At 30.4% G+C, this 26,520-nt stretch overlaps 8 protein-coding genes across 11 annotated transcripts; 3 read left to right on the top strand and 5 right to left on the bottom strand.

Annotated features, from left to right (window-relative positions):
* Positions 1-7,349: 7,349 nt before the first annotated feature.
* LOC118072961 (leucine-rich repeat neuronal protein 1-like) lies at positions 7,350-9,554 on the bottom strand. Its single transcript, XM_035093163.1, has 4 exons — positions 9,090-9,554; positions 8,637-8,993; positions 7,957-8,555; positions 7,350-7,871 (listed from the first exon to the last, which is right to left on the bottom strand). The coding sequence occupies exons 1-4, from the start codon at positions 9,147-9,149 to the stop codon at positions 7,586-7,588; spliced, it is 1,302 nt and encodes a 433-aa protein (XP_034949054.1). The 5' UTR covers positions 9,150-9,554; the 3' UTR covers positions 7,350-7,585.
* Positions 9,555-9,705: 151 nt separating this feature from the next.
* On the bottom strand, positions 9,706-12,815 carry LOC118072958 (protein C12orf4 homolog). 2 transcript variants are annotated; one of them, XM_035093160.1, is made up of 9 exons: positions 12,302-12,815; positions 11,598-12,164; positions 11,302-11,523; positions 11,012-11,215; positions 10,828-10,943; positions 10,620-10,756; positions 10,423-10,543; positions 10,227-10,345; positions 9,706-10,161 (listed from the first exon to the last, which is right to left on the bottom strand). In XM_035093160.1, exons 2-9 carry the CDS (start codon positions 12,095-12,097, stop codon positions 9,922-9,924), a joined length of 1,659 nt encoding a protein of 552 aa, XP_034949051.1. In that variant the 5' UTR covers positions 12,098-12,164; positions 12,302-12,815; the 3' UTR covers positions 9,706-9,921. The 2 variants fall into 2 exon arrangements, with proteins under 2 accessions (XP_034949051.1, XP_034949050.1); XM_035093159.1 differs by having other exon boundaries at positions 10,828-10,946; positions 12,302-12,813.
* Positions 12,816-13,670: 855 nt separating this feature from the next.
* LOC118072963 (NAP domain-containing protein SET) lies at positions 13,671-15,379 on the bottom strand. Of its 3 annotated transcripts, none has more exons than XM_035093166.1 (5): positions 15,001-15,379; positions 14,542-14,731; positions 14,218-14,414; positions 13,883-14,144; positions 13,671-13,825 (listed from the first exon to the last, which is right to left on the bottom strand). In XM_035093166.1, the coding sequence occupies exons 1-5, from the start codon at positions 15,256-15,258 to the stop codon at positions 13,800-13,802; spliced, it is 933 nt and encodes a 310-aa protein (XP_034949057.1). In that variant the 5' UTR covers positions 15,259-15,379; the 3' UTR covers positions 13,671-13,799. The 3 variants fall into 3 exon arrangements, with proteins under 3 accessions (XP_034949057.1, XP_034949059.1, XP_034949056.1); XM_035093168.1 differs by having other exon boundaries at positions 13,934-14,144; positions 14,218-14,423; XM_035093165.1 differs by having other exon boundaries at positions 14,218-14,423.
* An 81-nt stretch (positions 15,380-15,460) lies between these two features.
* On the top strand, positions 15,461-17,690 carry Mettl3 (methyltransferase like 3). Its single transcript, XM_035093157.1, has 4 exons — positions 15,461-15,815; positions 15,877-16,078; positions 16,156-16,680; positions 16,753-17,690. Exons 1-4 carry the CDS (start codon positions 15,656-15,658, stop codon positions 17,543-17,545), a joined length of 1,680 nt encoding a protein of 559 aa, XP_034949048.1. The 5' UTR covers positions 15,461-15,655; the 3' UTR covers positions 17,546-17,690.
* Positions 17,691-17,747: 57 nt separating this feature from the next.
* On the top strand, positions 17,748-20,068 carry r-l (rudimentary-like). The gene is made up of 3 exons (XM_035093162.1): positions 17,748-18,036; positions 18,105-18,591; positions 18,680-20,068. Exons 1-3 carry the CDS (start codon positions 17,896-17,898, stop codon positions 19,465-19,467), a joined length of 1,416 nt encoding a protein of 471 aa, XP_034949053.1. The 5' UTR covers positions 17,748-17,895; the 3' UTR covers positions 19,468-20,068.
* Positions 19,712-21,277, bottom strand: Nubp2 (NUBP iron-sulfur cluster assembly factor 2). The gene is made up of 5 exons (XM_035093169.1): positions 21,017-21,277; positions 20,849-20,937; positions 20,544-20,765; positions 20,086-20,239; positions 19,712-20,002 (listed from the first exon to the last, which is right to left on the bottom strand). Exons 1-5 carry the CDS (start codon positions 21,125-21,127, stop codon positions 19,796-19,798), a joined length of 783 nt encoding a protein of 260 aa, XP_034949060.1. The 5' UTR covers positions 21,128-21,277; the 3' UTR covers positions 19,712-19,795.
* A 68-nt stretch (positions 21,278-21,345) lies between these two features.
* Ttc26 (tetratricopeptide repeat domain 26) lies at positions 21,346-24,381 on the top strand. Its single transcript, XM_035093161.1, has 6 exons — positions 21,346-21,584; positions 21,707-21,775; positions 21,877-22,403; positions 22,633-22,882; positions 22,961-23,718; positions 23,785-24,381. The coding sequence occupies exons 2-6, from the start codon at positions 21,773-21,775 to the stop codon at positions 23,894-23,896; spliced, it is 1,650 nt and encodes a 549-aa protein (XP_034949052.1). The 5' UTR covers positions 21,346-21,584; positions 21,707-21,772; the 3' UTR covers positions 23,897-24,381.
* A 381-nt stretch (positions 24,382-24,762) lies between these two features.
* LOC118072962 (mitochondrial mRNA pseudouridine synthase RPUSD3-like) lies at positions 24,763-26,520 on the bottom strand. The gene is made up of 3 exons (XM_035093164.1): positions 25,965-26,520; positions 25,689-25,872; positions 24,763-25,609 (listed from the first exon to the last, which is right to left on the bottom strand). Exons 1-3 carry the CDS (start codon positions 26,200-26,202, stop codon positions 24,835-24,837), a joined length of 1,197 nt encoding a protein of 398 aa, XP_034949055.1. The 5' UTR covers positions 26,203-26,520; the 3' UTR covers positions 24,763-24,834.

Here is a 26,520-nt window from a genome sequence, read left to right on the forward strand (position 1 = left end):
CTTCCACTTTGCTTTCAACATCTTGCATCTTTGTCAGACGTTCACCAGATCTCCGGTGGGCCAATCATATGGCCACGCCTACAAAACTTGCGCCGATTGGCCGGATCTCATCGTCATCGCCATGGTAACTATTCTTCCAGCCACACGCTGTGCTACTGTTTACAATTGTGTGAGTTTAATTATCCCCACTGCTTGGCTATTCAATGAAGTTATATATACCTTCTCTCCTACCAGTGTTGGCTGACTATAGCCTGACTAAATCTCCCCACTCAGGGGGTAGTAGATAACCTCACGTCCCTTTACTCCGTCAAACGTGTTTGTCCTTTATTCACTAACTCGCTGAACTTCGTACCATGAAAGTGCTAAGGAAAACATGACTGATCCTTATATCCTGTCATCTCTTCTGTGCTCTGCATTTGACTTTGATAATTCGTAATAACAGTATCAAAACATAGTAACTTTTACTTATCTTTGTTAACCACTCTTTACATGGAAATACCCTTCATTTTGAATTGTTTTCTTATCATTTTCTTCTTAAAAATAACCTCAAAACTTTTGCTAAACATTGTTGTAATTATTTTGTTAGTAAATCACTTCTGATATGCTAAATATTTTTAAGGTACTATGTACTTACGTCCGTATGCAAAAACATCTTGCCAAATATTCTATGATTCGATAGAAATTTTTCGCAGACTGTGCAAGTCAATCCAACCAAAAACATTTTTTAGTATCAACGGAAAATTTTTCTGCTTTTCTATAGTTTCAAAAATAGTTCATAATATGGCCACCATATTATATAATCGCTCATTGTCCATTCTAGAATATTTACAACACCTAAAATTTTTGGATATACGCAAATATTTAATTTACAACCCTCTTCTCACATATCTAGATACCATAGTAAATTATTTCAAGTACAACATATTACTTTATTTACAAGATCAATAACTCTGGAGCAAACTATATAGGTTGAGGTTCAAGTACATGGACGAATATTTATTAGTTACTGATACACAAAAAGAGTCAATACCTGGAAATGAATTTGCATAGACATCTTATATTCTTCTTCATTCACTATTCTCCTTGTGACATTTCTTTATTTTTGTGCAACGTTCATTTATAATTTATAACATCGGCACATCCAATCCAGCAGAGTATTTGCTTGTGAAAATTTCAGCTCTCCACAAACAAGAATAGATAATGTCAAAAGACAGCACCAAACTTGGAAGCAAATCTGTCGGAATATCCCAAGATCTCCTTCTCCAATCCCAAACACATGTTTTAGGTCCTTGAAGATGGCTGGGAAAAACCTGTGAGTACCGAAGAAACTTCGTGAAATTTAAATCTCCAGAGATTCCCTGAGGGTTTGTATCTCAGGCTTTAGTTGAGTGTAAGAGTGTGATGGGTCATAGGAATGAAAACAGAGAAGACTGACAAGGAGACGGCATCAACAATGGGATACCAGCAAATCCTCCAACAGACCCCCACAGTGACCGATGACAAGTCGTATTGAAAAGTAGATACTTACGGCTCCAATTAGTCATTGACTGGTGGTGTATTCTGTAAACGAGTTAAATTATGTGAGAATATTTGTAATGATGTAACTAACTGATCTCTTCATTAATATTTGAATAAGATTCATTGGTGATGTCTGACCGCAAAATTTGTGTTGACAATCTTCAATATAGTATAAATACGTGAAATTTTTATTATCATACCTAAGTTAAACCTCTTGCTCTATTATTCTATTATAAACTGAGGTTATGTACAATGAATAGACAAGCTATACATCCTCATAATCCTAATGATCATAATTGTTGTTATTGTTAATAATTATTGTTATTATAGATTAGGTCAACTATAAACAAAAGCGGGTAATTTTCTATTCCTTTTACATATTAATTTTTGGCAAGTATTAAAAACAGTTATTCTAATTACACCATATAGACTGGATCCAAAATTTCTACCTATAAATAAGAATATTCTGTGACAGTCTAGATATATTTTTAACAATAGACTCCAAAGCAAAAGCTTATTCCGCATGAGAAAAGAGTTCCAACTGAAAATCTGGCAGTCAGTAGGGTTAATCCACTCTTTTTGTATTAGACTGTGTCTGCAAGTATAATTTAGTTCCAACTTCGTTATTATTTAACATCTTTTTAATAGAATTTTTTTCAAGATAACAACATGCAGCTTCAAAAGATTCATTTGTCCCGTTCCTTCATCAAACTTATCTCCAAGTATCAACAAAAAAAACTGATATATAAATATATTAACCACCCAGGTTGCTTTTTTGTTATAATAACAACATGTATCACTCAAATATTAAAAAAAAAAGTTATTGATTTTACCAATGATGTGTGTGTGTGTTACAGGATCATTACTACATATCAAGAAGTCAATTTTGGTTGATGTCAACTTGTCAGTGCAAGTGGCGCCGAGGAAGTGCGTCTCGAAGTTGTTTGCTCAGGAGCACTGGGAACATCCAAGAGTAGATCTGAAGAAACGTGAGCAAGTTAGAAGAGCTATGTCATAGAAATTCGAAGCTAGAGGCATATAGCTCAAGGGAAAGATGATTTTTGGTCCTTTTTCTTTTCGTTTATAAAAGACGTATATATATAGAGATATATAGATATACCTACATGAAAAAAAGATGCATAGGGTAAGATCTAAAGTGAACGAAGGATCACGAGATGACGAGACGCATCTGTGTTGGCGCCACATCAGGGATTTGTTTGTTTTACTTCTGGTGGAAGTAACAAGCACGAAACTGGCAAGTTGCGGCTGAGTTCACTGGCTGTTAGGGTTAATGAGGTTGTTAACGAGGACTGGATAACATGTATACATGTTAATTGTTGATTGCTAAACACTTGTTTGATAGTTGTTTTCCTTTATTGATCTCTCCTAGAGCATTTAAAATAATCAATCCTCCATTGTCAACTTTAATTATTTTTTCAACAAAAATATCATTATTTCAATTAATCATATAAATTTTACATATTATCAGCATTTAAATAGATTAAATTATCGAAAAGAAGTAAATGTAAAAAATGATGAATAATTAATATTAATATTAATTGTTCAGTTTTCATGGAATTTATGTATTAATATTGTATCGTTAACACATTTGCAAAATACACTGTTAACAGCATGGATTTTAAACCTCTACATCTCCATCTCGCCGTTGATTTTATTGTGCTTTTAATCCGCCTTTCACATGCACAGTAGAATGTGCAGCTGATAATTTTGCACTTCGATTCAATGCAACGAACGTTTTATTGTATGCACGTTATATCCCCTGGTAGATAACATTTTGCGGCATTTTCAATAACGTTTCCATTGGAATTTTATTTTTAAAGTATAAATGATCAAACAGTTCATTAAATACATTTGCATGTGTATATGTAGTTGTTATTATTCCAGTTGGATTGTAAGGCTGTGTTACTTTTGAAATGTCAGCAGTGGTTTTTATGAGTTATTTTACTGGCGCCATAAAATATTATCGAGACAGAGAGGAAGTGACTGAAGAAATTTGATATATTGTGTCACATACGTTACCTCTGAAATACCACCCTGAGTTCCGCTACATTTATACGTGCTATATATTGCACCCGTTAACTCTCAAGGTGTTTGTTGTAACATTTCACTCCCTCCTAACTTGCTTATCCTATCTTATGTTTTCTCGACACATTAACTTCAGAGCTTTTTAAATTTCTTAGCTTAGTTCATCATCACTAAAAAAATAAAATATTATCAAAGCTACACTTTAAGTTATTTATCATTTTTGTATAGAATTTGTAAGGTTATAAAGTTTATGTATCAATAAAAGAATCAATATTTTAAATAGCTAAAATTATAATGATAAAGAAACGAATGTGGTTTTGGAATACCACAATATGAAAAGTAGATTATTAACTTCTATTAAGAATAGTACCGCTAGTGAGAATAAGTACTACAAATTTAGGTTAAGTATTTAATGACAAAACATCTACCTGGTTTTATTGATACCTAATTTATTACCCGATTAACTTTTCAACCTAAATCTTATTAGCAAGTACAGATAGAAGTACAACTCACTTAAAATTTATTGAAAATAAGAATAATAATAAATATCTTCAAGTACCCTCATGTTCAAACATGTACTCCATACAACACCATCGGAGCACATTTCAAATATTTATGGTCCTTCTCATTTGAATTTCAAGTACCTATCATAAAGTTATTGATCCTAGGGAAAATCCAGACAATACCTGGTCATTGTATGAACTTAGAGTTGCCTTTTCTTCACCAATCAAGCCTACACTAGTAATAAATGTTATTATACCTTTGCTAGGTAAACTCAAAATTCTCAGCTACTTAGCTTAGCATGAAAAATTAAGAAGTAATGGAGCTTTCGAAAGTAAAAAGGCGTCTATGTTTCAAACTTTCGAGACCCAAGACCCGCAGAATTTTCATAAAAATCGATATTTCACCTCACAGTCTGTGAGATTTAAATTTGGAGAAACCTAGGGACATGGCAAAGTTTCTGCTGTCAGGAAAGTCTGAGCAAGGTGTCCAGATGACATCCACATCTGGAAATAATTACAAGCATAGACTTATTTCTAGTGAGTTTCAGGTGCAACCTTGGTGTCTTCTTAAGATAAAAGCTGCCAAAGAAACGTGCCTACATCTTGAGACATAGGATTAACTGTTGAGTATGTACGTCGTATATACAACGGTCTAACTTTCATCTGTGATCATCAAATGACTAGCATAACAGAAAAAAATGAGCCTTGAATACCCGGAATATTGTTCATAGACCATTAAACCAAAATCTTCAACTACTCTACCATCAACTAATTTAAATATTCCAAACCTAACGATTCATTTCTAGAAAAAACTTGGAGCTTTATCAACAGCTTCAGTCCTTTGAACGAAGTTTCTTTACCTCCAGAAAATATATTCATTCCTCTTATAGCTGAGATATATCATAAAATAGATTGGAGTACTGGTTCGTAAGATAATTTATCAAGATTCATTCGATATTCAATTTTTATGAGTGTTTTCATATCTAAATGATTTATATTTCATCATCTAATCAAACAATTAAATTCAGTATGTCAAAATTAAAATTCACAATTAAAACTTTACACTATCATTACATTTATTCTGTATTCTTTCAGCTCACTCAAATACTTATTCTTCTGAAGTAACACAATTAATTCAAATAATTAAATAATAGAGCTTGAGAATGGATAAATTGGCTAGACCAATTAAATAGCATAATGATCAGCTGGAGAACGTGCCTTGTTTCGGGTTACAGTGGCTATTCTTGAGAATGGAAAATCGGATCACGATCTAAAAAGGTGAGAAAGCAGCAGCAACAAGATGAGCTTGGACACAGTATATTTAAGAAGCATATTCTTTGTCGTTTGGCATTGTAAGCCAGACTACACTTTTCAATAAACGAACTGAGATTGTTCTGTGAATTGGTCCTGATCGTATAAGCGGCTTGCCCGCAGTAGTTTCATTCTACATCTATTCACATTCCCTTGTGCTTCACCTTTGTTCCTATACTAGTATTTGCCTTCCATGTAACTATATGTAGTTCACACCTTGACATAATACCAGTATACTGAAAAGCAGCAACCACATTTTTGGACCATTAAAAACCCTCGCCAGCATTCAATCTTTTTCGACTGATGATTGGATACAAAATACTGCAGGGTCAAGCGAACATGAGGGATGAGTGGAACATATATACATACGTCAACATGTATATGCACTAATAAAGAAGGGAGTACACAATGATATAACTCGAAGCACCAATGAATTCTACTCTATATGTAGTGAGGGTGTGAATAATCTATTTTGTAAATGTTCCCTATTTGTCTAATGGAGCTAAATAAACATCAGTTTTTTTACACAACTGGTGTAAGCATTGAAATAATGATGGATCAAACAGGGATCTCTTTGATTTCAGCAACAGTAAAAAAATACTTTTAGGGTCAGGAAGACAATGGTATTCATATAGAATTAATTATTGAAATAAACTTTGATAATACAAATTTTCTATGTAAAATAACAAATGTTTACAAAATAAATAAAATTGAGGATATTGGAAAAATTATGAAAGCTCATGAATTTTTTTATACCATCTAGTTTATGTATAAAACCAATTTTTAAAGAAGCGAAAGTGAGCTTCATAAGTTTATCAAGAATGCAACGATGCGTATGTAATCCCTGAGTGCTTAACGATAACATCGTGGGTTTTATTTTCATTATTCAGTTGTTCAATATTCCCCATGAACGCGCGCGCGTAGGCTTACACGCGTAACCCCATGTTTCCATGACGGTTTAATCAGATAAAATCCCCTTACCCACAACCTCTGGATCCTTCGTGCCACGAGTTTACGATAGATAGAGCCCAAAAAAAATCATTTTCAGCTGAGGAAACAAAAAATGAATGAATAAATTGTAAGTGTAAAAATCAAGATGAAAATTATGATCTTGATTTCCATCTAGGGGATCGATATGTTGATTATCATCAGTTGTCGCATAATATCACTATATATGTATGCATGATGCGATTAAGCAATATGTCATGGCATGCAATAATAGTATTCCATCACAGAAGGGATTTAATACAGTGGAGATACGATACAGATTCGCATGCAGGGAGTCTTTCTAGACCCAAGCACAAGTAACTTGATAGGCTTCCCGTAGGAAGATCATACTTCAGCACAAAGGCTCATCGCTTCATCGCACGCGATCTCTACCTACATCAAGGTTTTCGATCATCTTCATTGCATCATTTGGTCGTTCGTTAAAACGACCAGTAAAACTTAGTGAAAAAAATGAAATAAATATCTGTTCATTTAAAAAAGAATTCAAAATTTTGTTCTAATTTTAAACCTCCTAAAATACTCTATAGCATCTTACAAAATAAATCATTTTTATCTTAAAGTATGTTAAGATTTTTTTTTCATGTGGATCATTAACTCAACTAATTAATCATAAATTTATCTTCACATCATACCATGAACTTTAGAAAAATAGAATAAAATACATAATGATTATAATGAGTAGTGATAAAAAAAGTGATACTTGAAATTTCATTTGAAATCAGTCAGCCACTGAGTGCTTTTGTAGCAAACAATTTCATTTTTTTACCATTTATGTACGATACAAAAAGTGGAAGGAATGGTTTAGAAAAGGGGTTGGCGAGTTGATTGAAAGAGTTTGGAATGTCTCGCATGGTGAAGTTTTATTTAAGAGACTGTAGATCAACGTTTTTATTGGCTAACCGGGCAAGAATGGGGTGTGGGATATGGTGGTTACTAAAACTAAATGAACCGTAAATCAGAATGTTTTCTCATTGCCTTTGTGTAACATCAACGTAAAACATCAATTCAGATGTATATATAATAGTTGAATAATATGTTGTAAGTAGGTAATTTGATTTCTTTTATATTATACAAGTATTGTTCTCTCATTCAATCGATTATCTTCTGCATCAAGAAAAAGTAGAAAATCATAGAGAGTATATTTCTCATCTCTTCTATCAAAATATACAAAACGTATGGTATAAAAAAATTTATTTATTCTATTCATCAGCTCGATCATCAGTTACTAGTATTCTTATCAAGTCATTTGAAGATTCTTTTACATTTTTATAAGAAACTGAATCACTACCTCGTTTAGGTAATGTCCAATGCTTTAAAGGACCTTTCCAGAAAAGATAAATACCCGTAAGTATAAGAGCAAGTATTAAAATTGAAATTGATGCCCATAAAGCTGGATATGCAGCACTTAAAAATTCCACACACTTCAAATCATGAGTTGGAATTTTAATTAATAATTTTCCTTCATGTTCTTCAGGTGATTTACATCTAAAAATAATAATCATAATTAATTAAAATATAATTAATTATTAAATTATTAAATAAAAACATTAATGAAAAAAATAATAAATACCTAATTTCTGCACTCAATTCACTTGATAAATTCAGCCTGTTTACCCATTGCATCCGACAATCACAATGCCAGGGATTGTTCTGCAAATTCACAACTGAAGTTCTTTGCATTATCGGTCGCAGATCATCAGTCAGTGTCTCTAACGAACAACCCTTGACTGATAAAAACCGTAATCGTGGTAAAATTCTAGTATTAGGTGGCCAAACTCTTAAGTCTGATAATTTTTGACAATTTTCTATTGATAGATGTTCCATCAAAGTTAAATTTTCAAAATCATTCAATAGCACTTCGGTAATAAATGGCATATAATTTATATGCAATTTTGTTAGACGTGGAAGTATGAAGCTGTCGAGATATAACACATGAGTTCCAGAAATATCTAGTTCCATCAAATTTATCGGCAAAAATGGAATCGTTTCAATTGGATTGAACGAAATGTTTAAGAATTTTAAATTAGTCATTGGTTTAAATAAAGATGATGGAAAGAAACTTGTTGAAATATTACTCATATCTAAATGAAGCAAATTCTTTTGATGTAAAAATGCTCTTTCGTGGATATCGATAACGGGGTTGTGAGCAACAGATAAAAATTCTAAAATCTGCAATAACAAGTATAGGATAGAGATTTATATGAAACATTTAAATTTAATTATCTAGTAATAATAATAAATAAATAGTACCTTCATATGTTCGAGCATAGTTTCATTGATAACAGTAATTTTATTCCACGAAAGGTCCAGAATTTTTAATTTAGGTACTCGATTATTTAAAGCATTATCATCAATATACTCCAATTCGTTGTGGCTCACATTTAGATATTCCAAGTTATATTCATCATTGCAAAGAAAAAAAAATCGTTGCAATCGATTTTCAGCAAGATCCAAGGTTTTCAAGTTATTCAAATTAGTAGAACAATCGAGAAAACTATCAAAACAATTTCCTTTTAAATTTAAATCGGTGACATTATGTAAATTAATTTGTGGTTGAATTGTCACAAAAAATTGTTCTTTTTGTAGATTACGATATGATAAATCCACCTAGAATAGTTAATTAATTTTATTTTAAACATAATCATTTTTTCATAAAAATTGTAAAACCAATAAGGAATCCTTCAAAGATAATTTTACACTCACCATAGTCGATTGTACGTCAAAAATAATAGCAAGTATTAATGTACACACACTTTTCCACATTGTAAACTGTATAAATGTTATTCAAGTCTACTATAAATAAAAAAAATTTTGAGCCACACCAAATTGTAGTTTGATGAATAATTTAATCAAGACTGAATTGAAAAGCATAAAAGATTCATCAAAATGTCGAGAATTCAACAACCGCCAGCGGCGACGATTAGGTCATAAGTTCAGAATTGCGAGGCAATGTACCATTTTTTAAAGATAACTCTCGATAATTCTTACTACATTTACATTCTATATTAATCCCTGCCCTCATTGCACCTCGATAAATATATTTATTGTTTTATTAAATTTAATCTCAATTCACGATATCTTATATTTTTTTCAATTAATAAACACTCCACTGTAATTCTGATAGTCAATAAGTTGAAGTCAAAATCATTTAATCAGCTCAAGTCTAATTAAAAATTAAAAATCAAGTAGTAATAGCATTAGTACTTTTTTATAAAAACAATTTTCTTCACAATTTAAATGAAAGAATGGATAATATTGTAAAATATATATTAAAGTATTACATGATTAAATATATATTAATATACTTATTATTATATACAATTGTAATTTAAATATAACTCTCCAACTATTTTGAATGATTCAAGTGAAAATTGTAAATAAAAGTGGCAGAAAACAGCATCTCTCGTTTATTTAATTGCAGTGTCAATCTTATCATTATTCTTGCACTGTTTTATTAAATGTAGCAAGAGCTTCCGATATGATTCAACAAATGCATGATCATCACAGAGGACGGGAAGAGATAGCACAATCTGCCTTATTTTTTTGGCGTGTTTGGTGCACCAGTCATTTTGAACACCAAGGGATTTGATACACGAAAAATACTTGGTAACATAGTTGCCAAAGTACCAAATACTTCTTCTGACATTCCTTTAGGTACTAAAAATTGTAAATTTTTCAATTCTGCTCCTCCCCATGAGGCCATTTCAATCATGAAGCCTTTAACACATTTAAAAACTAACTCTGCTCTTTTTGTGCACCACGCCACCGTCATATCCTTAACAAAAATTTACTCATTAATAAAGATAGTTTAATAACATTTTGAAAAAAAAATTTTTTTACCTCTGTCATTTCGTGCACTAATAAAATAGGAATTGTAAGGGTTGTCACATCATTACAGCAAGCAGTCTTTAATATATTTCTCAATCCCAATATTGCTGGATGTCTTGAATTAATATCTCCTAAAAAATTATAATATTTTAGTAATGTTCTTATTAAAAAAAAGTTGTTAAAAAATTAATCAGTTTTACAATTCTACCTGATCTAAGGGAATCGTTGACAACCATATGAAATACAACATGAACTTGAGCTAAATTTGAATGCCTTGTTATAAACACATCTCCTGTTTGTAATGATTTACTCGATGTTGATTTTCTCATCTAAATAATATCCAATCAATAATGAAATAAGGTAAATGAATGAAACTTTTAATATTGAAAATCAGCATATACGAACCTGTAAATCATTTACATCTCGATGATGTGCTTGTCGCCACGTCACAGCTTCTTTGACGTCTTCGCGAATTTTTTCCAACTGTTCATCCATTGAGGGGAAATGAAATTCCGTAGTAAATTGACTTATCGAACATAATTCTGAAAAAAAAGTTCAATCAGATCATTACGCAAGTACAGTCGTAAAGATAAAATAATTGAAGTTAAGAAACCTTTAGTAATTCCAGAGTAACTTCCTAAGTGATTGTCACTTAGAACAACAATTCCACATAAATCATTTGAATACAGGCCTAAGGCAGTTTGTAGTCTTTGAGGAGTTGGTTCTAAACTGCTGTAATCAAATTATTTGAGATTTATCTCATAATCCATTTTAAATTACAACATCAATTTATTTACCTGGATCCATTATTTTTTGTTCTACAAAAATCGAGGACATCACCTGTTAATATTCTAATATTATGCATTTGTTTCATTTGAGATCCTAAATGTATAGTAAAGCTTTCTTCCAATTGAGGGTAATCTGAAATATTCTTTACTTCTTTTCGCTCTGATATTCCGAGTACTTCAGGGACGAAAGGCATTGATATCATTGGTGAATCACTAAAATAAATTATCAACTTCATGTTACGCAATATTGTTTTTTCAATGTCATTGTGATAAAATATATATTTACAATTTATACTTACACAGGAGTTGGTATCATGTTAGTTTGCTGCTCCTCAAGCAATCTCATAATCCAATTACGATATTGTCGACGTTGCTCCAATTTTAATGCATCTATTCTTGATCCCCAATGGCCCTGCAATAAACTTTGTTCCTCAAAGTGTCTAGCAGTCATTTCATTTATCGACCTCTCAGTTGATCCAGCTTCCAATGCTTCAACGGCTAAGCTCATCTCTTCTGTTTGTCTAGAATTATATGAATACGTGTATATTTAAAGTATTGAAAAATCACATCTTATAAAATTCTAATTTATACATACTTTGCAGTCAACTGTTCGTGCTCTAAATCCTTGATTTTAATAACTTCAGTAACATCTTTTCCATACTTATGTTCTGCTTGCAGAATTGGTTCTAATGAAGGCGAATGAACTAATCTATGATAAGTAGCTGCAAATAATTCCTCATCAGTAGTTCCAATTGGTTCTGCATATTCAACAGTTTTTTCTTTGTAAGACTTTTCCCAATTCTTGATAATTTTCTCTATTTCTATTTCACCACTTTGAGCAGCTTCAATTAACTTGTCATCTCTTTCATCGTAAAAATCTTGTGTCCATTTCTTAGTAGTCAATTCTAAAGAATTAATCAAATCATTTTCCACGTAACATGGCAGTTTAAAAGAACCAATTATTCTATAAGCAAGTTCTTTAATTGATCCACCATATGGAATTTTTATTGGCACTTGTATTAAATAATTTTGATTTGTAGTACAAGTAGGAAATTGGAATGTATATATTTTTTCAATAAAATCTTCATCAGTCATTTTTTTGTATTGATAAAATTATTTAATTGGTCTAAAATATATCTGTTCTTTGTAAAAATATATTCATCTGAAAACAATTAATTTTATTACAATTAAAATGTTATTTAAAACACATGTTGACAATAGCAAGCAGTGAAATGAATAAGATAAGACCAATAATGTAATAACAATTGATTAGAAGTAATATTACTCCAAAATAAATACCTAAATACATATGATGTATTGTCATTTAAATATTGTATGTGTTTCATTTTTCAAACAAAATTATCATTGATATAAATTATCATGTTGGATTTTAATACACTATATATTATCAATTTATGTTGTCAACAATACACTTAAACAGCTATTAGGAAACAATTATAGTCATAATAGCTCTATATTCCCTGAACGTAAACAAATAATACAATATACAAAGTTGGTATATTTTTTCACAGTCCTTTACACAGATAAATAAGATAATTCAAGATCAAATTGTTATAAAAATTATGCACGAAAATAATGAGTTTTTGTAAGAATCTATCAATTTAATAATATAAAAGCGCAACTTACATTTAATCGACACTAGCACTACTCGTGGTCGACTCTTTCACTAAAAATTTCTTTGCTATAGTGATGAAGTTCATAGAAAAGAGAGAAAGATATATTTATATCCTTGTCCTTTGCTATAGTTTGACCACAAATCAACTAAATAAGCATAAATCCGGTCATGCGCAGGAAAGAAAATAATAATAGCGGGAATAAAAAGAGTAACTGACTCCTTTTTTACACAAGTTTATTCTAAGTGAATTATAATATCTAACAATGGAAATTTAATCATAAAAAATTAAGTTTCAAAGTTAATCCACAATTTTATTCTAGTATTGAGTTTTTATAATACATTGACGTCAAGTTTGTTAAAAAAAATATTTGTGCGAGATAGTTTACTATTTTTTTTTTGCATTGAAAATTCAAAATTTTTCAATAAATCAATATATAATCATTTTAACGATTTATGTAAATTATTTTATTTGTTTGTCAATTTGACGTCCTATCTTCAATTGATTAAAAACAATGATCAAATACATGTACTTAGTACCTTATTTATTAAATTTAGTATGATTATTTCGTATTTAAAATATATATATGAAGTTTTCATGGCCGTAATGGAAGAAAAAAACGAGGCAGAGCTAGTGAAAATTAAAATATCTTCAACTTTAAAAAGCATGATTCAATCACGTAATTAGCAATAGTTTCCAAATATATACAACTTTCTTACAAGTTTATGATTTAAAAATTCTATCAAACAGGGCTCCACTAGAACATTAAAAAAAAATTTACACGAAAAATTCACATCGATTTAAAAAATGATAAAAAATTACATTCACGAGCACGCCTCGTTTACGAAGACTTTTCCATATTTCATTCGATGAGATTTGTAGTATTGACATTAAACACCTGTCTGACGCTAAACTTATTTATCTATATTACTATTCATATTCTTATTATTATTGTAATTATAATTATCGTTAAAATTCTTATTGTATTTATATAATCGTATTGTGATAGAGCCAGACAGGAGTTTTTAGTCAACTATTGAAATCTTTGAATACTCAATTATTTCGTAGTATTTTTTATCCTTAATTTTAATCATTTGCCCACAATTATGTGATTTTTCTGCAGACAATTGTAACAACTGTGATGATTTATTGATGCAAGATTATTATTCAGGTTCTTCACCCTCTCCCTCTGTGAAAAATAATTCTCTGAATTAAATTCCGGAATAAGAGTTAATAATAATCTTACCTTCCCGATCAACTTCATCATTTACTAATAAATCATCTTCATCATTCGCACCTTCATCTTCCTCATTCACAGCCTCTTCTTCTTCATCGTCCTCATCTGCATCATCTTCTACTACTACTATGCTGTCATCGCCCTCTTCTCCCTCACCTACTTCTTCGCCTTCTTCTCCTGCATCCTCATCATCTTCATCTTCATCACTTTCTAAGTCTTCTCCATCTCCTTCAATTCCATTCTCTACTTCCATGTCAGGCGCTAAATAATACTGTAACAATAATTATTATTAAGTTGCAATATTAATTATTAAAAAAAAAAAAAGTAGAAAAAAAATTTCTTACTTGAAGAGGATTTGGCCACATGTCATCTTTAATTAATTCTGCAATTTCATCAGAACTAGGATCACCATGATCCGTAAACCAATCAAAAAATGATCTATGACCTAATGGTCTTTTACGTCCCTTCAATTGACTTTTGTTTTTAGATCTTTTTGTAAGATCTGCTCCTTCTTTCCAGCGAATAGTTGTACTTTGTGAAGCTGGATCTCCTGCAAAAAAGCAGGAGTTTCATAACTATATAGCTCATGCTTGTATACGAATACTAACAGTCATAATAACTGAAAATAAAATATAAGAAAATTATTTTGAATAATAAACATAACTCACCAGACGATCCTAAGTGGAATTCTTTTGTAAGGATTTCATTTTCAAAATATGGATTTTCATCAAAATAAAAATTAATTCTATATCCTGATTTAATATCTTCAAACTCCTCAACTTCTAATTTATTCAAATATCTGAGAGCATCTTCTTCCTCTTCTTCCAAAATTTCAGCTATTTTTTTATTATTCACAAACTGTTTATATTAAATTAAGGAAGCCATTGTTATCAATAATGTTTTACTTAAAAAACTATAACGGATTAGAATATGCATACAAATAAATAAATCACATAATGTTTGAAAAATAAATCGCGCCATTGATAAAACGAATAAATCGACATGTATCCATGTATGTGTGAAACAAGATGGCGGTGTGCACCGGTAGACGCCGGTATTGCCGCTAAATGTCAAATTTTAGACGCATTAATAAAACATTTATGCAATGTCATTGTATAAAAGGATACAGCAGTGACCCAAAAGTTAGGTATCCTCTTGATGATTTCATTTCGTCTTTGGAAGTAAGGTTTACGTAGCTTGTTATACTTTTTCTCGACCTCGAGAATCTCATCGCTGGCTTTCTCGTTGAGACCATCGATTTGATTTTGACATCCATCAATTTCTTCAAGTGTTTTTTGTATCTCAAGGTCGTAATCTCGTGTCTCATTACCATCATTAAGTATTGCTTCCTCTACCTTTTTCATCTTTTTATTAGACGAAGACATCTCTCAACGTTGTCGCGCGCTCTTCACTACACACTTTACTACACCACTAACCAGTCACACTGTTTATTTCTGAACCCTCGCTTTGCTCTTATCGCATACGGTGGCCATCAACTTTGTGGCGCGCGATTCGCTCTAAAAGTTAATTTTTGTGTACCCTAGAGGACGTAGCAGTAGCTCCAAAATCTTGAAGTATGTGAGGTTATAAGATTACATTACTATTTCCAAAAATATCATCAACTTCTGCCTCCTGGTGATTTTTTGCACGTACCTGGATACAACAAAAAGTTTTTTTTATCGATAATTAAGTCTAAAACAATTTCCATGAAAAAATAAACAAGTATTGTTATTGTTGAGTACGTAGAGATTAGATGAGTGAATATTATTTTGTTTGTAAACAATGTCTGATGCTTTTGAAGAAATTCAAGCTATTAAAATTAAAAGAAATAGTCTTCGAGAAAAGTTGCAAAAAAGAAAAAGAGAAAGGCATGAGTTATTCACTTTAACTCTACCAAATGCAACAACAAATAACCTTAAGACAAATAATGCTGCTCCAAAGGGTAAAAATTTATTCTATTTAAAATTATTGACTGTAAAATAATTAATTTTATTTACTGATAGATGCAACAACATCAGCTGCAATTAATTCAAGGCACGATGAATTGGAAAGAGAAATTTTATGTATTTTACATCAAACACTTCCAGCAACACCAACAACTTCAACAGATCTGAGTATTCAGCTTAGAAAAAATCTAAGTGCTGATGTTTCTCACGAAGATGTAAAGAAAATATTAGAGAAGTTTGCTGCACAGGATTTATTGAAGTAAATTTTCAATTTTATTGTTAATAAACTTTTTCAAGGTTAAGTCGGTAAGATAAAAAAATTTTAATCTTTTTCAGAATGAGAGAAGTAACAGAAGATGGTGTGCTTGGATACACTGTGCTTTCAATTATTGAATCACAATCTCAATTCAAGCTAGATGATTTAACAAATCTTGAATCCATAGATACAACTTCCCATGATAAGACTGATGATGATGAAGCAGAGGAAGAAGATGATGAAGGAGCAAGTCTTGAAAAACAACCTAAACTTGATAAAAAAAATGCTGAAGACATTATGTCGTTGATATTGATGCCAACGATCAGAGAGAAAGAAAACAAAAAAGTCGGAGAGCAAATACTCGATCTATTATCAAAACAAACTTCTAAAGAAAAATCGTTGGCAGAAAGGTTTCGATCTCAAGGTGGAGCTCAAGTGATGGAATTTTGTCCACATGGCACACGAGTTGATTGTGCTAAATTAAATGGTAGTGGAACAGCGAAATGTAAAAAACTTCACTTTAAAAAAATTATTCAAAGTCATACTGATGAATCTTTGGGAGATTGTAGTTTTCTCAATACATGTTTTCATATGGATACTTGCAAGTAAGTTAATCATTATTATGAAGTTCATAATAATTTTGAATAATTTTTCATAATAATTTTTTTCGTTACTAGGTATGTTCATTATGAAGTTGATGGATCGACAGCATTATCGAAAGAACAAGTAAATGAAACAGTTGTTTCAAATACTAGCAATTCTACACCCAAGACATCAGTAGTGGAAACTCCTGGTCCAGTTACCGGACCAGGATCTGGTACCGAGTTAACTCTTTATCCTCCTCAATGGATCCAATGTGACTTACGTTATTTAGACATGACTGTTCTCGGTAAATTTGCAGTAATAATGGCTGATCCACCATGGGATATTCATATGGAATTACCGTATGGTACAATGTCTGATGATGAAATGCGCCAACTAGGAATTCCTGCTCTTCAAGATGAAGGTTTATTATTTTTATGGGTAACTGGAAGAGCTATGGAACTTGGAAGAGAGTGTTTGCAGCTTTGGGGATATGAAAGAGTTGATGAAATCATTTGGGTTAAGACAAACCAATTGCAAAGAATAATTCGAACAGGTCGTACAGGTCATTGGCTTAATCATGGTAAAGAGCATTGCTTAGTTGGTATGAAAGGAAACCCGCGAATTAATCGTGGACTTGATAGTGATGTTATTGTTGCTGAAGTGCGAGCAACTAGTCATAAACCTGATGAAATTTATGGCATTATTGAGAGAATGAGCCCAAGTACTCGTAAAATTGAATTATTTGGGAGACCACATAATGTCCAACCTAACTGGATTACTCTTGGGAATCAAGTTGATGGAGTTCATCTAGTTGATCCACAACTAATTAAAGCTTTTAGAAAACGATATCCTGATGGAAATACTATGAAGCCAAATAAAACATAGTTTTGATAAAAAGTTCATTAAGTTTTTATCTTTTAAATATAATAAGATTAATCCTTATATTTTAGTACTTACAAATTTAATTAAATGTTCAAAATAAATAATATTTTTGTACATTATAATTTATATACAACAATTATTCAATTTAGATCATATTGATGCGCCATCTTCATCCAATTTGAAAGTTTATGGTTGAAGAAAAGACTATTGTATGCATTCTAATCTAATTCTTATCTTCTATACACTACACGTGGCAGCTCTTTGATACTTGTTTGAATATTTATCCATCAATACATAAAAAGACATTTGTTGATTGTTCATATTATAAAATAAACAATAATTGACGGTCAAAAATGGAAACAGAACTAAAAGAACTAGCTATTTCTCTTTTTGAAATAAATGCAGTGAAATTCGGTTATTTTGTTACGAAAGTTGGGTTAAAAACTCCGGTTTACATTGATTTAAGAGTTATCATAGCATATCCAAAGATTTTTGTAAGTTATTGACAAATTTAAATTTAGTGTAATCAATTCCATTTAATTATGATTTATCTCGATTTTAGAGCCGGCTTTCAAATACTCTTTGGAAACTAAGTGATAATAATCAAAAAATTGATCAATTATGTGGTGTTCCATACACTGCACTTCCAATAGCAAGCTTAATATCTGTAGAATCAAACATTCCAATGGTAATAAGGAGAAAAGAAGCAAAAAGTTATGGTACGAAAAAAATGATTGAAGGTGAATACAAAAAAGGAGATAATTGTGTTATTATCGAAGATGTTATTACCAGTGGAAGTAGTATTTTAGAAACTGTAAAAGACTTAACTCAAGAAGGTTTAAACGTTACTGAAGCATTAGTAATTATGGACCGAGAACAAGGTGGTAAAAAAAATATAGAAAATGCTGGTATTAAGGTGAAAAGTTTATATACTCTTACCAAGTTGATGAATTATCTTTTTGAAGCTGATAAAATTACTTTAGAAACGATTGAAAATGTTACTCAATACATAAAAGAATGTTCAGCACCATTGATAACATTGAATAAAGGTAAAAATTAATATAAATTTAAAAATATTACAAGACAAAAATTCATAAACATGAATGATTGATTTTAAAATATTCAATCTGTTTACAGAATCATCACATGATCGTTTGAAAATGAATTATGCATCAAGATCCAAATTTACTATGAATCAGCTGGCTGCCAATCTTTTCGAGCTCATGGAAAAAAAAGAAACAAATCTCTGTTTAGCAGCTGACATGACAAAAACCAATGATATCATAGAATTAGCTGAACTTGCTGGACCTCACATTGTTATTTTAAAAATCCACGTAGACATAATTGATGATTTTTATAAAGAGTTTCCATGTACTTTAAAAGAATTAGCATTAAAACATGAATTTTTGATCATGGAAGACAGAAAGTTTGGAGATATTGGTAACACAGTAGCTCTGCAGTATTCCAAAGGATTGTATAAAATTTCTGAGTGGGCGGATTTGGTAACCGTTCATCCAGTATCTGGTCCAGGAGTTTTAGATGGTGTCAGAGAAGCTTTAAAAAGTACTTCCAAAGATCGAGGAATATTTTTAATCACAGAAATGTCATCAAAAGGTGCTTTAACTACTGGAAATTATATCAAAGAGTCTTTATCGTTATCAGCACAGTCAGATTTAGTAGTAGGGCATGTATGTCAATCAAATATTTTCAATGATCTAGGTTTAATTCAATTAACACCTGGAGTTAAACTTGAAACATCTACCGATAATTTGGGACAACAGTACAATACTCCAGAATCAGTTGTAAATAATGGAGCAGATATAGTAGTGGTAGGTCGTGGTATTACAGAAGCACCTGACCAATTGAAGGCAATTTTAGAGTACAAAACACAACTTTGGACTGCTTATAAGAAAAGAATTGCATAAACAAGTGAAAATATGACGAAATTTTTACTAAAAAATATGTTTTAAACCGACATCAATAACGTATTAAACAAAAAATTATATTTTTATAATACAAAATAATTATTTATTACGACTTATGAAGTAATAGATATAAAATATAATTCTAATTTGTCTGTGACTATAAAATTACATTATTATTCTATAATTATTATTTATCACAATACACCGGCACTCATGAAACATAATTAAAATATAAGCAGTGAAATCACACTATTAGTTTCTTTAATATACACTTAACTTTTTTACATAATAATGTTATTATATTGAGGTATTTTTGCTCTAAGATGTTTTAAGCTTCCTGACTTTTTGTAAGTTCCTCCACTAATTTTCGGAATACCTGAGCTACCTGACTTTCAGGTAAAGTCACCAATATACTTTGACCTTTATCTGCTAATTTTCCAATTGCTGGGTCAATTGGTATTTTAGCTAAAAATGGTACTTTTACCATTTCTGATAATGCAACACCTCCACCCGATGAGAAAATATTGGTACACTCCTAAATAATTTTTTTATATTTATAAATATTTTGTATTCATTTTTATAATAAAAGTATTTTAAATAATGTTGAATGTTACTTACAGAACAAGTAGGGCAAACGAATCCACTCATATTTTCAACGATTCCAATAATTGGGATTCCAGTCTTTTTACAAAAAGTAACTTCTCTGAGGACATCATCAACTGAAACTGCTTGTGGTGTTGTTACTATAATGGCACCATCGCATTTAAGTCCTCTACAAAATTTTGCAAAAGATAACACCAATTTTACGTGAAAATTTAAAACTCGTGACTTTCTATTTATTCAATTTGTTGGTTGATCATCAGAAAACTTATCATCCTCGTGACCATAAGTTTATCTATATTTAGCGTTATTTCTCCCGTAATGAGTCACAATTTATAACAGCACAAACATGTGACTTACTGATATCGCATCAAATAGTGCATGTGACTTTCTTCTTTTAAACCATTTTACCCAATAAAATTAATGTTCTCCAAAATTTAATACTATCTAAATTGTATAAAAAATTAATAAATTACCTCAAGTTTTCCATAACTGAAATATGTTCATCAGAAGTACCAGGTGGTGTATCAATAATTAAGTAATCAATATCATTCCAGTGAACATCAGTAAGGAATTCTTTTATCATTCCTGTCTTTTTTGGACCTCTCCATATGATACCATCATCACGATTTTTAAGGAGAAATCCAATTGACATTACTCCTAGTGTTTTATCGTCATCAGTATACACAGGAAGCCATCTAGGAATAATAGAAATGAATTCAATAATTCATTTATTGCAATTTAATCATTCAAATGTTATTTTGAAATTAATAAATTATACCCTTCACTAGACTGATACACATCTCTGCCCTCAAGATTCAATAAATGCGGTACACTAGGTCCACAAAGATCAACATCTAAAATACCAACCTAAAATTCAATTTAAATCATATTTAATTAACCAAAAGTAATATAACCTCTTAGAGTTTATAAAAATTTCAAAAATTACTTTGAAACCAGAAACTTTAAGTGCTAGGGCTAATTGTGTGCTGACAGTTGATTTTCCTACACCACCTTTACCAGAGAGAACCAAAAAAACGTGCTTGACTCCTTCCAACATATTGTCAACAGCGAATTTATTATCAATTTAACTACTTCACGTTATTTTCGATAATTTATATGCCTTTCTCGTACTGTTTCCTTCTCACTTCATTTACTCATTACCATCATCCATCTACTCCGTAACACACATTAGCCCATCAGTTCATGTATTCATTGCTGTTTTTTTTTCACGTGCAGATAGTTCTTTTCCATTCGCTAATTCAACCATAAAGGTTAGATGGAGCTGCTATTGTTTTTGAATGTTTACATTTTTGAAAAAAAATGCCCTTTAAATGTGTAAAAAATTCATTATTATTATTTGTAATCGATTTTTATCATAAGAAAAAATAATTCAATAGTATACTAAATGTATTAAATGTATTAACTTTATAATAATGACAAGTTTTATGAAGTAAATAGACGTTAACAATTTTCACTTTTGTTGTCGATACGGAAGTGGTTGTTGACAGGTGACGGTGAGTTTCAAAATAATCAATACATATCTCGTGTTTTAGTCATTTACAAACTTTTCATAGAAAGGTTGATTGTAAAGGTCACTATGTACTGTCATTCGTATTTATAAATATATTTATTACAGATGCTTCATATAGAGTTGTGAAATAAGCATTGTATTGTTTTCTTTGCATGAATTTTCCAATAAAAAATGGTAAGTTTTGAAGGTTTTGAGTTTTATGTTAACATTTTCAACTAATTTAATGTAATTCGGAATTTATATCTTCATTGTTATCAATGTTTTCAATTTAATAGATACTTTCTCGAGCAAAACCGGCTCTATCAGATGCCAGTCGAAAGTTACAGACACGAAAATCCGTCCCACAGCTTCAAGAATTTCTTGAAAGACGTGACTACTCTGGTGCGTTAACTCTTGTAGAGTTCAATGCAACTAATAATAATGCTACGGATACGGATATGTGGATTGCTTATTGTTCATTTCATCTTGGAGACTATAAAAAAGCAGCTTCAGTTTATGAAAATCTTAAAAAGAAAGATCAAAAACCGCCAGAAGTTCATACTAATTTAGCTTGTTGTTATTTTTTTCTTGGAATGTATCCTGAAGCTAAAGATGCACTTATTGATGCTCCAGAAAGTGGTTTAAAGACTAGACTTTTATTTCATTTATCTCATAAAATGGGAGATGAAGCAAAATTAACAGAATATCATGGAAAGCTCAAAGATGTTATTGAAGATCAATTGTGTTTAGCTTCTATCCATTATTTACGAGCTCATTACCAAGAAGCAATTGATATTTACAAAAAAATTCTTCTTGATAATAGGTAATTATTATAGTTGAGAATAGATTATTAATGATTTTTTTTTAAATGCCCTAAATCCTTTAGTGATTTGTGGAATATTTCACATTTAGTTGATAATGACCTAGATCCTGATTTATTTTTCTTTACCCAATTAACTAAATCAAGGTATTTTTATTTCTATTAATTTATTATTATTCAAAATGATAATAAGTAAGTATAATAAATATAATAAATTATTTAATGTTTTTAGGGACTATTTGGCATTGAATGTGTATGTGGCATTATGCTACTATAAATTAGACTATTATGATGTAGCTCAAGAAGTCTTGCAAGTTTATCTTCAAAAATATCCAGATAGTGCAATTGCAATTAATTTAAAAGCTTGTAATCATTTTCGATTATATGATGGAAGTACGGCTCAATCAGAAATGAAGCAACTGGTGGAAAAAACCTCATCTTCTTATAGTTTTGGTCATGATTTAATTCGTCATAATACAGTCGTGAGTGTTGAAATAGAAGAAATATTTCATCATATACATTTATTTGTTGTACTATTGACACAAAAAATTATCTTATAGGTTTTTAAAGATGGTGAAGGAGCATTACAAGTTCTTCCTGGCTTAGTGGATGTCATTCCAGAGGCCAGATTAAATCTAGTTATTTATTATTTGAAAAAAAATGAGATTCAACAAGCCTTCGATTTAATTAAAGATCTAGAACCAGCTGTACCCCAAGAATTTATTCTTAAAGGGACTGTTAATGCTTTAATTGGTCAAGAGACTCGGTCACGTGAAAGTATAAAAATTGCTCAGCAATATTTTCATTTAGTTGGCTCATCTGCTTCTGAATGTGACACAATTCCAGGCAGGCATTGCATGGCTGCATGTTTTTTCCTTTTACGACAATTTGAAGAAGTTTTAGTCTATTTAAATTCGATAAAAACATATTTTTCTAATGAAGACAGCTTTAATTTTAATTATGCTCAAGCTCAATCTGCTGCTGGATACTTTAAAGAGGCGGAAGAAGCTTTTCTTCTTATTCGAAGCGAGCGATTGAAAAGTGATTATGTGTATATAAGCCTTTTAGCTTATTGTTATATAATGAATAAAAAAGCGCAGCAGGCTTGGGATCTTTATTTAAAAATGGGAACCACATCACAGACTTTTAATCTTTTGCAATTGATTGCCAATACATGTTATAAAATTGGAGAATTCTGGTATGCTGCAAAAGCCTTCGATATGTTGGAGAGAATGGATCCATCTCCAGAACATTGGGAAGGTAAACGAGGAGCTTGTTGTGGAACTTTTCAGTATATCGTTGCGGAAAAATTACCAAAGTAAGAATTTTAATTTAATATCAATACTTTCTATCGTATAGTAACGTTATTTTTCTTTTTTAACAGAGAGTTACTGACAGAAGTTATTCAATTACTCAGAAATACTTCAAACTCCCAAGTAGATCAAATTATTCGTGTAATGAGAAAATGGGGTAAAGACAACAGGATTCCGTGTTGATAGTAAAAAAAATATCAATAGGATAATCTTATTGATCATTCCGTCCATTCGTGCCTCAACTTAGTAAATTTTAATAATTGTAACATATCATTTAATTTCTGAAACAAAAATTTTTATTTAATTATTTTAAAATTAAATTAAATACATTTTAAAAAGAGTTTATGTATCATTGTCTGTTATACTGTCTACGAATTATTTACATGTCTTTTTTATTCATTTTAATTTAAATGGCCTTTCCTCTGTGCGATTGTAGGTGTCACGACCATCACTAACAAAAAGTTTTAGTAAATTAAATTTTTGTTGTTATTTTTCAATTTAATGTGATACAAAAATAATATTACTTCTATAAAAACTTCAAATTTGTTCAGAATTTAGTTCTGAATTAATAAAAACTGACTGTATGTAAAACATACAGAATAAACATCGATCCATCCAGTTTATCTACTAACCTTTTAGAGGTTAATTCCAATAATCTTAAGTTGTATAATTTTTATAATTTAGAATGTTTAGAGAATTGTTGTCAGGAATTTTTAACAATATCAAGTAAGTATTTTGATTTTGAATCAATTTTTTTTTCGAATACCTAGTAATTGTGTTATTTAAAATATACTATTTTTATCATGATATAGGCCGGTTAGCATCAATCTAGCCAGACAATATTGGGATGTTAAGCCCGGACCTTGGTCCCTAATACCAGTCAAGAAGAAGACGAGAAATAATTGGCCTCGTCCTAAAGAAACTAAGAAAATTGCAACTTATGGGATTGAAAAAAAATTATCTACACAGCATGGACGAAAAGTACTCATGAGACGTATTTTAGCCGGGCGATATTTTCTCTCTCATTAAATATAAAACTTATCATGTCATTAATAAAAATTATTAGTAAATAAAATTTCAAAGTTATTGATTATTTACATATTCATTTTTTATTTACATTTTTATGTGACTGCAGCACATTGTTCTTCGTTATTTACTTCACTATTGGAACTTATATTTGTATCAGAAGTGTTATCTTCTTTTTCTACTGGATTAAAAATTTCTTCTTTAAACTTTAGTCGTCGACAAGTCCATAAAAATTCAGGATGTAGAGGTGCTTTTATTTCAATGTCATTGCCTTTTCGTAGAAACGAAGGAAGAAAGATCTCTCTTAAGTGAACATGAACTGGAATCATCATACTTTTCCCTTGAGTTACTCGTAAAATTTTTAGTAAATTTCTATCTAATTGTGGAATCACATGAGCAGCTTCAACAAAAGGATTCATTTTCATAAATCTACCCATAACATCTTGAGCTCGTGATCCATGGATTCGATCTCCAAGAATTGGACTTAATAATTCTGTCGCAGCATATAATCTGATTGCATGCCATTGAGTTGTTGATGATTTTATTTCTACTAGAGATGCTAGATTTAATGTTGAATTACAAAGAACTTTATATTGAATATTCAAAATTTTCACTTCTCGTCTTTTCTGTTCATTGTGACTCCACCGTTTTATAATAACTGGCATAACATTTTTTTTATCAGGACTAATAACCAGTCGCATTGCTAATCTTTCTTCTTTTTCTTCATTTTCTGTACTAACAGGCACTCTTCTCGTTACTGTCCAATATGTTCGTGGAATTAATCGCAATTTTTCTGCTCTCTCCAATGCTTTTTCTACTGCTTTTTTTATTTTATCAGTTGCACTGAGCAACACAATTCCAGATGTAAATCTAAATCAAATATGTAAAAAATGATTTGATTAAATATGAGTAAACATAGTTTATAAAGAAAAATAAAATATACACATACTTTTCTGGACATCTTACAATAGTTAAAGAATCATATTTTAATTCGTCAGCAAGCTGAGGTAAAGCATCAGTGATGGTATATTTTACTTCATTATGAATACCGCTTTGATATTCAGTATTTTTTACTAAATTACGATCAATTCGAGCTGAAATACCATATGGTTTATTGACAGCTACTAGACCATCTATAACAAAAACGATTAATATTAACATTAGAAAATGAAAATTATGGAAATGATTTTAATAATAAATAGAATTGCAAAATAAATGTATTTACCCCAATTATAAATAACATGTTTTTCAATAATACTTTTGATAAAATGGGATTTCGATTTCCAAGGATGAATTTTACGATACGGATGAAGTGATTTTTCTTTTGATTTTTCACTTTCAGATGTTGATTTAATTTGTGGATATTTAACTTTGGCTTCAGTATGATTTAATCTTGTCCAAAACAATGATTTGAAAATGTTGCGATTTATTATCTTTTTAGCACTCTTCATTATGTTAAACATTAATAAAAAATGTATAAAATTGAAATATATAATAATCTTAGCTCATCAACTTGTTGAACTATAACGAACAATAAACAAAAAATGAAACTCCATACATTCCCTAACCAAGTTTTTGTTGAACCTCGTGTGTGCTTTGGTCATGTTTATATCGACGGTGATAAGCATAAATATTGTGAAAAATTTACTACTCCAAAAATTATGCATGTATTGATTGATATTCTGTTGAAAATAAAATTTTATGCAGTATAAAAGATTTCATTATAATCTTGGATTAATTATTAATTAATTTATTATAAATAATTTTGGAGTACATACTAA

This window comes from Chelonus insularis, unplaced genomic scaffold (assembly GCF_013357705.1).
Source record: "Chelonus insularis isolate UGA/USDA-ARS -01 unplaced genomic scaffold, ASM1335770v1 contig_94_pilon, whole genome shotgun sequence".
Taxonomy (NCBI): Eukaryota; Metazoa; Arthropoda; class Insecta; order Hymenoptera; family Braconidae; genus Chelonus; species Chelonus insularis.